Source organism: Sciurus carolinensis, chromosome 4, assembly GCF_902686445.1.
Source record: "Sciurus carolinensis chromosome 4, mSciCar1.2, whole genome shotgun sequence".
Classification (NCBI taxonomy): domain Eukaryota; kingdom Metazoa; phylum Chordata; class Mammalia; order Rodentia; family Sciuridae; genus Sciurus; species Sciurus carolinensis.
In genome coordinates this window covers 103,131,112-103,145,798 of record NC_062216.1, presented here as the reverse complement: position 1 = coordinate 103,145,798, position 14,687 = coordinate 103,131,112, and the positions used below count along the sequence as shown (strand labels likewise).

The 14,687-nt window shown below is 34.9% G+C and overlaps 1 protein-coding gene across 2 annotated transcripts in view; it reads left to right on the top strand.

Annotated features, from left to right (window-relative positions):
* The window catches only part of Zcrb1 (zinc finger CCHC-type and RNA binding motif containing 1), a 30,507-nt gene that overhangs the window by 1,421 nt on the left and 14,399 nt on the right, over positions 1-14,687 (top strand). Inside the window, exons 2-8 of one of the 2 annotated variants that reach the window (XM_047548937.1) lie at positions 294-379; positions 2,775-2,803; positions 6,354-6,465; positions 6,782-6,889; positions 9,470-9,582; positions 9,703-9,778; positions 10,623-12,818. In XM_047548937.1, coding sequence (XP_047404893.1) covers positions 296-379; positions 2,775-2,803; positions 6,354-6,465; positions 6,782-6,889; positions 9,470-9,582; positions 9,703-9,778; positions 10,623-10,754 — 654 coding nt within the window. In that variant the 5' untranslated portion in view covers positions 294-295 and the 3' untranslated portion in view covers positions 10,755-12,818. Of the gene's footprint in view, positions 1-293; positions 380-2,774; positions 2,804-6,353; positions 6,466-6,781; positions 6,890-9,469; positions 9,583-9,702; positions 9,779-10,622; positions 12,819-14,687 lie in introns of those variants that run through there. The other variant, XM_047548936.1, reaches the window with a different exon arrangement.

The following is a 14,687-nucleotide window of genomic DNA, read 5'->3' as shown; positions in this document are numbered from 1 at the left end:
GCTCTTATCCTAAGGGGAAGTTAAAAGTAATCTCAAGGTTTTGCTTTCATCTTTTTGAAAGCCCTCCTGTTATTCACACAGTCCAGCACTGAAAGATTAAAGAATCTACTTGAAGTGGTGACTGGAGATAAGGAATTCCCTCATTCACCCAGCTAGACTCACTGACTCTAATTTCTTAAAATGTTAGAAAGGTGTGTAAATTAAATCGGTGATGGCCAACACTTGGTTTTACTTGGAATAAGGACAACCCGGTTTACATTGCTTATAGTTTTTTTTTTTTTTCTCCTTTTTAGAAATGAGTGGTGGCTTAGCTCCAAGTAAGAGCACAGTTTATGTATCCAACTTGCCCTTCTCCCTGACAAACAATGATTTATATCGGGTAAGTTTTAGTATTGGTGCATTTATCCACTTAATTGTCTATTTGAGATACAGATGTAGCTTAAGCAAATAGTTCTCTGACAAAATTCTTTTCTTTTCTTTTTTTGGTTCCAGGAATTGAACACAGGGTCACATGATCACTGAGCCAAATTGCCAGCTCTTTTTTGTATTTTATTTAGAGACAGGGTCTCACTGAGTTGCTTAGGGCCTTGCTAAATTGCTAAGACTGGCTTTGAACTCATCCTCCTGCCTCAGCCTCCAGAGTTGCTGGGATTACAGTTGTGTGCCACCACACCTGGCTTCTCTGACACAATTCTTAATAAGGATATTGTAATGCACTTAAACTATTACAACAAAGACATCTATTTAAAATATGAATAAGTGAAAAAAATTAGTTGTCATTTCCAATGAGAATTTACAGTGCTTTTTTTTTTTTCTTAAGAGAATAATGAGTTTTTATAAACAGAAGATAAAATAGCATTACAAAGTGGAAGCAGTTTGTGATAGGCCAGTTTTTACTGCTTGCTTACTTGGCTTTTGAAACTGGTAATGGAGTTGAGATTTTGGAGGAAAGGACTGATGAGAGCAAATATCCCTTTCCTAACCCTCAGGTTCTGCAGGTGTACCTTAATCTACCTATAGGTTTCACAATTTAATACATATTGTTTTCAGTTCAGAATAAAGGTGATTGAGAAGGGGAGTGGGAAATCCTGCCAGCATATTCTTTCACCTCTTGTCCTGCACATGGGTAGTTGAGAGGAATTAGAAGGAAGGATATGAATCCTTTCTTCAAGTATGCCCTATATTCCCTTTGCTACTTTGGGTAAATGTTAAGTTCAGAGATGCTACATATGTGATTCATTAATTAAGATAGCTTGAGTTTCAAAGAACATAGGGTAAAATTAGCTTCTCTGTAACAAAATGCTTATTATGTGCTGAGTACTCTTAAAGATAATGGAGACATATCAGTGAACAAAAAGAGTTAAATCCCTCATTCAGATTAACAAGAATAGCCGACTCTTCAATATGAAAACGTTAGATACTAAGAAAGATGTTAAGATGTTGAGTGCTAAGGAGAAAAGGCAGGGAAGGAGGGCTATTAAATATTAAGTTGGGAATGGAGGTGAAATTTTAAATAGGGTGGTTAGAATATCCTTATTGAGAAGGTGACTTTTAAGTAAAAACCTGAAGCAATGAAGAAGCAGATGTCTAGGAGAAAAGTATTTCAAAAAAGGAAGGGTAATCAGAAGTAAATCCATTCTAGGAATGCCTTATAGGGCTTATACAGATTATGCTAAAGACTGTAGCTTTCAATCAGAGTGAAATGAGAAGCCATTAGAAAGTGTTATACAGAAAACCATACTGGCCCTCAAAATCTAATGTTGCTAACACTGGAATCCAATTACACTACATTACAGCATTACAGTACTAATCATAGAACTCAAAATTTCATTGTTATTGGTTGCATGTATTAACATATTCTAAAATTGTTTTCTAAAAAGCATTATAAGTTGGTTTTTTTTGTTTTTGTTTTTTTTTCAGTGTTGCAGTGTTGGGGGTTGAGTTCAGAGCCTTACACATGACCTCACACATGCTAGGCAAGTTCTGTACTACTGAGCTACATCACCAGCCCATTGTATAAGAAACAGGAACTAGCTGGGTTTAGTGGCACATGCCTAAAATGCCAGCCGCTTGGGAGGCTGAAGTAGGGATTTCAAGTTTGAGACTAGCCTACTCAAATTAGTGAGATACCATCTCAAAATAAAAAAAAAGAACTGTGAATATAGTTCAGTGGTAGAGCATTTGCCTAGCATGAGCAAGGACCTTAGTTCAATTCCAGTACTGGAAAAGGGGGAGAGAGAGTACTTACAAGTTTATAGGTACTAGCTAAAGATTTAGAAGCAAAAGGGAAAAAAGGGCCAACTGTAAAGTACTACATATTAATGATAGACAAAGGATAGAGATCTATGGAAACGGATTTTTCATTGTTGAAGCTTTTTGTTTTATAAGCAGTCTAAGGTCTGTCTTCTTAAATAGTTATTACTTAGACTATAGGAGTAGAATACGAAAAGTGATATTGACCTCAAATTTGTGGTCCTCTTGCCTGAGCTTCCCAAGTAGCTGGGGTTACAGGCATGTGCCATCATGACCACATAGTGTTCTTTTCTCTCCATTGTCAGAAATTTAGGAACAGAAACAGATATATGTGACTCCAATGATAGTAAGAATATTGTTCTAGTCGCTTAGAAAATGTTTCTTGTAGAACCTGTTTTATAAACGGAAGGCTAAAATTTTTCATAAACCATAACAAAAGAATTTGGTTAGTGTATGCAACCTGAAAAGTCAATGTTTTTATGATTTTAAATTATAAATTTTTATGTGATCTTTTATTTCAGATATTTTCCAAGTATGGCAAAGTTGTGAAGTAAGTATTCACATTAAAAGATAATCTGGTATAACCAAATTAATAAGCTATTAATATTTTATGTATAGTTCAATTGTTTTTGTATGTACATATGCATGTAGACAATTTTTTAGAACGATTCTATACATGCAATTTTGGTTTTTTTAACTTGACATTATATCATAAATGTCTTTGCATGTGCTATAAAGATACATCCTCTTTTTTTAGTATTTATAATTTATTTAAATACTCGTTTATAATATCTTACCATATTACTAAGAACTAAAGACAAATTTTGTTATCCAATATAAGATGTAACTACTGCTGGAAGTGTATTATCATGTATATAATTAATGAATTATAATATGGCAAAGTGTGAAAACTTATGTTTCAATGCATATAACTTGCAAAGTGCTTATGAGACCAGTGATTATAAAAACAGGAAGAACTGGAAACACAAAAATGGTAATGGATAATAATAGCAATTGTAACTGAGAGTTAAAGCTCTAGAAAAATTTGAGGTTCTCATTTAATTTACTGTTTTAAATTGATCAGGCAACAGTATTATGAGGGAAAGAAGTAAAAGCAAAATGTCATTATTCTATCTTATAACCAATACATAGTCTGACATGAATTTTAAATCCTTTTTAAAATTCTAAGAATTTAGAGCACATTTATCTTGACTTGTTACTTTTTCTCTGACTTTCCATAATGGATATTAAACAATTAAAATTCATTTGTATCTTGAGATTTTTAACTTGTTAAAAACGTACTTTGCTACTACAAATCATCAAAAAACACTTCCGAATGGGTCAGTGGTACTTACCTGTAATCTGAGGAACTTGGGAGACTAAGGCAGGAGGATTGCAAATTCAAGCATTGAGAATTTAGCAAAAACCTGTCACAAAATAAAAAATAAAGAAGAGCTGGGGCTATAACTCAGTGGTAGAGTACCTATGGTTCAATCCCTACTACCAAAAAAAAAAAAAAAGGCTGAAAATGAGTTAGAGCTAAATAGGCCAAAAGAATGGGAGGATAGGGGTGGGGATGTTCTACAGCAGGTTGATTTTATTCAGTGTTAAAGCACTTGCCTACTATGTGTGAGACCCTGAGTTCAATCCCTAGCACCACAAAAAAAAAAAAAAAAAAAAGAGCAAGAGGGAGAGAAGATGTACAGGGAATAGCTTGTACACAGGCCTTGTGGCAAGAGAAAGTAAACTGAAAAAAAGAAACAAAGACCAGGCATGGTGGTATATGTCTGTAATCCCAGCTACTTGGAAGGCTGAGGCAGGAGGTTCTCAAGTTCAAAGCCTTGTCTCAAAAACAAACAAACAAAAAAAGGGGGGGCTGGGGAGATAGTCAGGCAAGCACAAGGCCCTGGGTTCGATCCCCAGCAACCCCCCCCCCCAAAAAAAAAAGCAAAGCCCTGGAAGTCTGTATCTTAGTGGTAGACCACCCTGGGTTTAATCTTCATTACCATGAAAAGAAAAGAAACAAAGAAGGCCAATGTGACTGGAAATGAGTAAGCAAGGAAGAGAAAGAATAGATCAAGGTGATTCCTAATCTTGTTTGGTTTTCATCCTGAAAACACCAGGAACCACTGAAGAATGCTCATTTTTTTTTTTTTTTCTTTTTTTGAGGTAAGGATGGTACTGAGGCTCAAACTCAGGACCACATGCTTTACCACTGAGCTACATCCCTGTCTGCCCAAATTTTTTTTTTTCCTTTTTCCTTTTTTTTTTTGGTTGTGTGTTTTCATTTTGAGACAGGGTCTTAAACTGGCAAGGCTGGCCTCAAACTTGTAACCCTCCTACCTCAGCCTCCCAAGTAGCTGGGATTACAGGATGTGCCACTGCACCCAGTATGGCTTCTAAACTTTTTTTAAAAAGCTTATTCTGGCTTCAGTGTAGAGACTGAATTAGAGTTGTAAAGGAAGAAAACAAAATGGAGTAGGTTCAGGGTACTCAGATAGAGTCAGATCATTGTTAATCATATCTCAGACATCTTTGCAACTGAACCTTTGAAATGGGATGCAAGCACATCCACCCCCACAACCCATGTGAGTTGACCTTTTTGTTAACCATTGCTGACTTCTTTCTGTAAAGGGACCCCTTTCCCCAAACTATCTAGAGACTGAAACTGCACCCAATTCCTTTCTTACAAAACAGCTTAACTTCTGCCCTCACTGATCATAATTCATAACAAGTATTGTTATTTCCAACCCTTTGTAATTTAAAAGCTCAAAATTTAACAGCTACCTTGGAGCACATTTTCAAGACTGCTTGAATCTGTTTTTTTTCTGGTTTATAATCTTAATTAGCCCCAAACAAATGTAATTTTTTTCTTGTTCTAAATCAGGTTGATTTTATTCTCGGTCACAGGTGACAAGAACAAATTTATGGAGACCAATCTCAAAGCTATAACTCTAACCCAAGAGAAATCTGGAATAAAATGGTATATGTGGAGAGGCAGAAGCTAGTCAGAGCTGAGAGAGCATTAGGAAGTAAAATGGGTAATACTTAGTGAAACCCTTACTATTAGGGTAGCTGGCACAAATATCCATGAGAGACATAGCTCTGAGTTCAAGCAAAGCTTTATTGACAGAGAGGGTCTGCCAAGCTGCCTTTCTGCAAGAAGCAGCAGCCTACAGGAAAACTTCCAAACTATATAGTCATGTACAATGGAGTAGTTAAAAAATAACTGGTCTGGCCCTGTGACTATTACTTGACATCTTTGCTGTGCTTTCAGTAGTTAGGGACTCTTTCAGGGCGGGCCTACCAGAAAGGTCATGCCTGGGTGGGCAGATGCTGATTTTCAAAATGGAGTCACTTTGGCCTCAAGACCTAACACTTACTTTGTATATAAGGGCTGGATTACTAAGAAAGATATTAAGGGTTACATCCAGATTTCTTACACATGGTTAGCAAGAACCACCAGCATCATAAGGGATACTTAAGAGGCAGGAAAAAGAGCAAGCTCTGTGCTCTCATCGTAATCCTTGTCACTCAAGTACATTGGGTGGTAGGGCTAAAACCACCAAACTGGAAATGCCTTAAAGAACATTAAGAATACAATTAGATTCTAAAACCTTAAAAAATAAATAATTCTAACTTTTATACAGAAGAGACTACCTTAGTCTTGTTTTGGGTTTTTTGCAGGGTGAGGGAGTTAGTATAAGAAAGAAGAGCTATGATTATTCTTCAAGATTCCATTCTCTGTATAATCTCTTTACTTCACCCTTCAATCTCTGATTAACTCCTAATCATAGCTGTGCTCACTTGTAAGTCACTATCCCTTTCTTTTTTTTTTTTTTGAACGGTACTGGGGATGGAACTCAGGGCCTCGTGCTTGTGAGGCAAGCACTCTACCAGCTGAGCTATCTCCCCAGCCCTCATTTCCATTCTTGATATCTCTTAACTTTGAAGAGATAGCTAGTTTTTAAAATATTGATTTCTTTTACTTTGTAAATGTTTTATTTAACCCTTTTTTAAAATTTTGAGTTTTCTAAATATTCAATTTTTAAAATTTATTACTGCCTCATTTTTAACTGGCACTTTGTTTATGCTTTAAGGGTTACTATAATGAAAGACAAAGATACCAGGAAAAGTAAAGGGGTTGCTTTTATTTTATTTTTGGACAAAGACTCTGCACAAAACTGCACTAGAGCAATAAACAACAAACAGGTAAGCCAACTATTCTCACCAAGTTTTTAACCCAAAAGTTTTGTATTCATTTCAACAAATGTGGAAACATAGTCAAAAGTATCCATAGATTCAGATGGTATCTAATGGGGATGTCAAAGATATACTGGACTCCTAAAACATTAGTAGAATCTAAGAAAAATACCATAGGATAGACTTCATCACATGTTAAGTGGGGCAATTGCTAAAATTATCCAAAATATAAATGGAATTGGAGATTTGAAGAAATAAGATCAAATAACTAGTTTAGGTTTCTGTGAAATACATCCTTCTGCATTTACATTTTTCTCTGGTTTAGTTGTTTGGTAGAGTGATAAAGGCAAGCATTGCTATTGACAATGGAAGAGCAGCTGAGTTCATCCGAAGGCGAAACTACTTTGATAAATCTAAGTGTTATGAATGTGGGGTGAGTAAACCTAAAATTTAGTGAAATATTCATAGTTTAAGGTATTTTCCATAATAGACTTTTATTGGTGTTCCTCAAAACTTCTGGCTGGTAGCCACACAGAATGGCTCATACCTATAATCCTAGCTACTTGGGAAACTTAGGCAGGAGGATCACAAGTTCTAGGCCAACCTGGGCAACTTTGTAAAACCCTATCTCATCATTTTTAAAAAAGGCTGAGAATGTAGCTCAGTGGTAGAATGTCCCTGGCTTCAATCCCCAGAACCACAAAAAACCAACCAACCAAACAAACAAAAACTTTTGGCTGGCTAAAACCAAGTTATAAAGGTTGTTTTGCTTAGACTTCAGGCTCATCTAAGTAAATTTAATTTAAATTTAGTATTTAGAGATAACTCTGATTGGATAATGTAGAGTGATAATTTCTCCAGTTTCTACATCTTTGAAATTGTTTTCTAAAAAGTATTAGACTATTTATCTTAACATCTTGAAATTTTTTGGTAACTCAAATTATTGTTAATAGGATATTCCTTGTCCCTGTGACATTTCGCCAATGTCTAAGTGTCACAATTTATTAATACCAGATAGAGTGGGACACAGCTATAATTTTAACTAATTAGGAGGCTGAGGGAGGAGGATCACAAGTTTGAGGCCAGCCTGGGCAACTTAGTAAGACCCTGTCTCAAAAAAAAAGAACTGGGGATGTTCGCTCAGAGGTAAAGCACCCCTGGGTTCAATCCCTAGTACCACTACCCACCACCACACACACACACAAAATTAAGTACCAGTATTATCATTTGACCCATCCTCCCTGAGATAGTAGGTTTTGAATTTTTGTTGTTGTCCATGTTGTCACGCTATGGCCCAGGTTTTTACTGAACTTGCCGGCTCAAGAGATCCTCCTACCTCAGTCTCCCAAGTAGCTGGGAATATAGACATGCACCACCACACCCACTGTTTTGAGAAAGGTTTTTTTCCCCATTAGTATTGCTAATGTTTTGTAATTGAACTATCCCCACATTTTCTTGTCTGAGTCTACTCATGACCTGCTGTCATCCATGTAACATTTTAATGATTAGGAAAGATATAGCCATAAAATAATTTTGTACAAGACCCACAATGGCACCAAGAAAGTTTCAGTCTGGATCTCATATATGTCAATTTCTAAAATGACTATATAACTTACTTAAACTGAATCCAGAGAGATTAATGGAGAACTGGAGAAAGAATTACTAAGAGACAATGTCCTAGCTACAAAATCACATGAAAGATTCTAGAAAATGACTTGGGGTCCTTTCCCCTACTGCCATACCCTATTCCCCTTCCCAATCAAAAAAAGGTATATAGGCAGACAGATGAATGAATGAATAGAAAGAGGAAGCAAGCAGTGTCATGGTTGCATACTTATTCTGTCAGTTCTCATGATTTTAAACCCTTTTAAGTGAATGTTTTGAAGATGGTGTTCCAAAGTCCTAAGTTTTATTTTAAAAGGAGCACTTAACATGCATAAGTTCCTGGGTTTGGTCCCCACCACCAAAAGTAAATAAATAAATAAAAATTAAAAATAAACTTTAAAAAAGGAGCAGAGGTAGTTATGTTTACAATAGAATGTATCACTTCTCATGTACACAGTTAATGTTAAATTACTGAGAAACCTTGGATAATTCTGGCCTATGAATCCATAGATTTATTATATTATACTTTGTACATTTTTATAGATCTTTTAATTCCCCAAAATCTGTTTACATTTATTCCTCCTGTTTTTTCCCCAGGTTATTTCATTATTAAACCTTCCCCACCCCACCCGCAATGGGATATGTTAACATTTGTTGGTATACCATTGTTCCAGAATGGTTTGGGAAATGCTTCTCTAAGTATGTTAAATAAGACTATAATATCAGCCATATATATTATTTGTTGGTCAGTTTGTTTATTTTACAGTGCTGGGGAATGAACCCAGCACTTCATAATTGCTAGACAATTTCTCTACCACTGAACTACATCTGCAACCCAGTGACTTTTTAAATTAAGATTTATACAGTTTTTTTCATAAGTCTTCAAAATCCAATGTGCATTTCCCCTTTATAATATATATCAATTCAAACATGCTCTTAGTAGTCCCATGGAGCTAGTGGCTACTGTATTTGGATAGTGCAGGTATAGTCTAGATATGAAAGTAGTTAAGAAAAATGAAGAAGACAAAACTTTCCTTTTTTTTGCAGTGCTGGGAAATGAACCCTAAACCTTGCTCATGCTCGGTAAACTATTGTTTTATATTTTGAAACTTGAGGCTTAAAATGTTTGAGGGAAGAATACTTCTTTTATTCTTAGAGAAACTTCTAAAATACTCCCTAATTATTAAAGTAGATTATCAGGAGTTATAATACCACAGACTCTTCCTTCTAAATATTAAAATAATGGGTTAATCATTATTTTCTTTTGTGTATTCCCAATATGAGAAGTTTTTTTTTTTTTTCTTCTTTTTTTTTTAATTCTAAAACCTTTCTGTCATAAGGCACCTGGCAGGTTTCTTTCAATAATGAATACAGAATTTTTCCTCTTATTTTTAATGTGAATCAAAAGGAAAGTGGACACTTAAGTTATGCCTGTCCTAAAAATATGCTTGGAGAACGGGAGCCTCCAAAAAAGAAAGAAAAAAAGAAAAAAAAGAAAATTCCTGAACCAGAAGAAGAAATGTATGTATATCTATTCTTACTAAATACCTTAGAGTGTTGATTTGTCTTTTTACTGTTTGCTTGCATGCTGATCTTTTTTTGTTTTTCTTTTTTTCTCTTTTTCTCTTTCTACTGATTTAGTGAGGAAGTAGAAGAAAGTGAAGATGAAGGGGAAGATCCTGCTCTTGACAGTCTCAGTCAGGCCATTGCATTTCAGGTACTAAATTTTTTTTTAAGGTACCATCCTGTAGTTACTTTGGATAAAGATTTATAGTCCTCGTTACTTTTTTTTCTTTTTTTGGGGGGTGGGGAGTGCTGTATTGAAGCCAGGAGCACTTTACCACTGTCATACAGCCCTCGCCCCCCCCCCACCCCTTTTTTTTTAGTTGTAGATAGACACAATATCTTTACTGATTTTTTTTTTTTTTTTTTAATGTGGTACTGAAGATTGAACCTAGCGCCTCACACATGTGAGACTACTACTACTACAGTGCTCTACTACTGAGCTACAGTTCCAGCCCCACCCCTGGCCCTTTTTGTGTTTTATTTCAAGACAGGGTCTTGCTAAGTTTCCCAAGCTGATCTCAAACTTGGGATTCTCCTACCTCAGCCCCACCAGTCACTAGGAGTATAGGTGTGTAGCCTCCACACCTAGTGAACCTTACTCATTTTATTGACTCTCACCTCTTGGCAGTCTCTATCTTTCCCCTTCACCTCCTCAATTTGAGGTTACAGACTATTTCTCTAACAAATGGGAAATTTTAAGAAAAACACTGAAACATTTTTAAATTTCCTAATCTTTTTTCATTATAGGATTGAACCAGAATTATTTGATTCAAGTGAGTTTAGCTCAATCAAAAAGATTTTTTAGAAATTACCTAGGAATATTATAATTGAGACAAAGTGTGGGGGTTGGGAGGGCTATCTTATTGTCTACATGACCTAGAAGGGTGGAAAGTGGTGTCATTTGTGTTACATTTTTGCCATGTTTGAATTAATACACCATGAATGACATTAGACAAAACATTGGTTTTATTTGTTTTCTGAATCACATTGTACAGCAAGCCAAAATTGAAGAAGAACAAAACAAATGGAAACCCAGTGCAGGGGGTCCCTCAACATCGGATGATTCAAGACGCCCAAGGATAAAGAAAAGCACATATTTCAGTGATGAGGAAGAACTTAGTGATTAAAATTGTATTTATTATGTAAATATCTTAAAAATAAAAAAAATCTTGGAGTATAAAGTTCATTTGAGGACTAAAGATTACTTTTAGTATTTGAACATAAGAATACTTATTATCAAATAGTTTTTTTACTATAAAATAGTTCATAGGAAATTTAAAAATAATTTTGAAGCATTGTTTCTCTCTTGCCTTAGCAAAGTACAGGTTGAGCATCCCTAACTCAAAAGTCCAAAATAATTCAAAATGGTTCAAAAACTGAGGTGGAAAATTTTATACCATAGATACTTTGTTTCATCCACATTATTAAAAATATTATATTAGCCATGTGTTGTGGTATACAAGTATAAGCCCAATGATTTGGGAGACTGAGGGAGAAAGATCACAAGTTCCAGGACAGTTTTGCAACTAACAAAACCCTATTTTCAAGAAAATAAATAAATAAAAAGGTAATATAGCTTCAGTAGTAGAGATCCTCTGGGTTCAAATCCCAATACTGCAAAAAAATAAAAATTTGTTAAAATAAAAATGTATAAAATTACTTTTGGGTTATGTGCAAAAATATATGAAACATAAATGAATTTCATGTTTAAACTTAGGTATAGGTCTCATACCTAAAATATCTCACTTTGTATGTATAACTATTCAAAAAATCCAAAATATTTCTGGGCTTAAGCATTTTTGGTAAGGAATTCTCAACCTGTATTAAAAATCAGGATTTGTTAGTAATAATCTTGTAAAGAACTAATTATAGTAAAAATAAGAAAACTATTACAGTAATAGTGTTATCCCATGAGAAAAGGTAGATATTCAAATGATTATTTAAAAACTTCATAGTAAAAACTTTATTCATATCCAATTGGATTACATCAGGATTTTTCAAATAAATTTAATCTCAAAACAAAACTTCATAAAGACTGGAAAATTGAATGGTTTATTCAAGAGAATTGTCTTTAAACATGGGTACTTTATCATCTTTTTCTTTTAGCTTAATCTGAGTGTAATAAATACCTATAAAATATAAAACAGCTCTAAAAATCTTACACTCAAACACAGAAGCTATTTTTCTGACCATCCCATAGCACTATATTCTGTTCCCCACGAGCAACTAACTTATAACTTCATTGACTGTTTCTTTTCATATGTATGTACATATTGCTAAAAAAAATAATGCATATATTTCTATCACTTAATTCAGAGTGATAAGGGAGGATTTTTTTTCAATTTCTTATATCTCCCTCTGTCTTCTCTATTTTCCCAGTATGGCTATGTTAAAATGTTTCTTTAAATCCATATTTACTTCTTGGGTTTTTTATGACCATATAAATAGTTTTCATTTCATTTATTTATTACATTTCTATCTATGACTAAATCTTTCCATGCCTTCTGCAATTGGTTATATAAGAATAGAATTATGGAGTCTTTACCTTTCTACTGTGTATATTTCTATACTGTCTGAATGCCTTGTAAGAATACCCACATATTACCTTTTTAAATTACTAAAAGCAATAAAAATATTTCTACTTTGAAAACTACAAGGATAGTAAAAATGTTAACTATCCCAACAGCATAGAATCTTCAGTCTCAACAGACAATCCAGATAGAATGATCGAATGCAGTGCTCTACTTTCTGTTCACCCATTAATTAGTAAAATATTATGTATTTTCAATAGAAGATGAGCTAGAGACTTAGAAAGAATATCAACAATAAATAGTATGAAAAATACTTCTGTCATTAATCTACTTCAACCAGGCTGGGGATATAGCTCAGTTGGTAGAGTGCTTGCCTCGCAAGCACAAGGCCAAGGGTTCAAATCCCCAGCACCACAAAAAAAAAAAAAATCTACTTCAACCAACAAAACATTTTTTACCTCATTAAAAATAAAAATAGAAAAAAAAAAACCTACTGCCTATCAACTAGATGACAGATTAAATTCCACTCTATTTACATAAGAATAAAAATTTGGTTTAGAACTGTTCTTTATTATTTAAAAAATTTATTTTTGCCAGGTGCTGTGACACACTTCTGTAATCCCAGTGGCTCTGGAGGCTGAGGCAGGAAGATCCAGTGTTCATAGCCCACCTCAGCAACAGCGAGGTGCTAAGCAACTCAGGGAGATCCTGTCTCTAAATAAAATACAAAATAGGGCTGGGGATGTGGCTCAATGATCGAGTGCCCCTGAATTCAATCCCCAGTACCAAAAAAATTTTTTTCATTGTACCTGTGTTTGAACTAGGGCACCGTACTACTGAGATACTTCCCCAGCCCTTTCTGTTTTTTATTTTGAGACAATCTTGCTAAGTAGCTGAAGCTGGCCTGAAACCTGTAATCCTCCTGCTTTGGTCTCCCCTCTGGTGAAATTTATTTTTTAACTGATATATAAAACAAAATTGTACATGTTAATGGGGTGATATGGTGTTTCAGTACATGTGTACATTATATTATATTGGTATCAGGTTAAACATCCATCATCTCAAACATTTATGGTGAAAACAAACTCCCCCTCCCCACACCCTGGCTTGGTACTGGGGATTGAACACAGGGGCACTTTACAACTGAGCGAGCTATATCCCCAGCCCTATTTTGTATTTTGAGACAGTTTTGCCAGGCCGACCTGGAACTTGTGATCTTCCTGCCTCAGCCTCTTGAGTATCTGAGATGAGAGTGTGAGCCACTGAGCCCAGCTATTTCTTACTGATTTTTATGAGGTGGAAGTATTATTTGCAAGAGGCTACAAAATTTTTTAAATTTAGGGGCTGGGAGTGTTGCTCATCAGTAGAGCACTGTGGTTGTTCTTACAAAGGCCCTGTGTTTAATCACTGTCCCTCCCCAAAAAAGATTAAAAAGTCAAAGTTACTATGCCCAAGTTCTTTGTGTGTGTGTGGTGCTAGGAATTGAACCCAGAGTTTGCACTTTTGCTAGGTGAGCATTCTACCACTGAGCTATATCCCAACCCTTTTTATTTTTATTTTTTTGTTTTTTAATGTTTTTATTAATGCATTATAGTTACACATAATAGTAGGGTTCATTTTAACATAATCATACATACATGAAATATAATTCATTCTCTTTTACTCCCCAGAAATTCCTTTCTCCCCTCTTCCTGCCCCCATTCCCCTTCTTCTACTCCACTGATCTTCCATTTATTTATTGGCTTTTCAATTTTATATGTATTTAATTCACTGATATATTCATATATCTGCACAATCTAATCAATTTCATTTCATAGTTCCTCCCTTTTCTATTCCCTTCTGCTACTCCACTGACCTGCCTTCTGTTTTCATGGGATTTACACACACTTTTTTTTTTCTTATTTTGCTCTAGCTTCCACATATGAGAGAAAACATTCAACCCTTCATTTTGAATTTGACTTATTTCACTTAGTCTGATAGTCTCCAGTTGTATCTGTTATTTACCAGCAAATACCATAATCTTATTCCTCTTTATGACTTAGTAAAACTCCATTGTGTATATAGGGACCCCATTTTCTTCATCTTTTGGTACCTGGGCTGGTTCCGTAACTTGGCTATTGTGCTGCTATAAACACTGATAAGCCTATATCATTATAGAATGTTGATAGCTGGATAATACCATGGTTCCATTCCCAGTCTTTTTAGGAATTTCCATACTGCTTTCCAGAGTGGTGGTACTAATTTATAGTCACACCAACAATGTATGATTGTACCTCACCCCCCACAATCCCCACCAGCATTTATTATTATTTGTATTCTTGATAATTGCTATTCTAACTGGAGTGAGATGAAATCTCAATGTAGTTTTTTGGGGTTTTTTTTTTTGTTTTGTTTTTTGTTTTTTTGTTTTTTAGCTGTAGATGGACACAATACCTTTATTTTTTCGTGGTGCTGAAATTCGAACCCAGTGTCTCACACATGCAAGGCAAGCGCTATACTATTGAACTACAACCCCAGCCCCTCAATGTA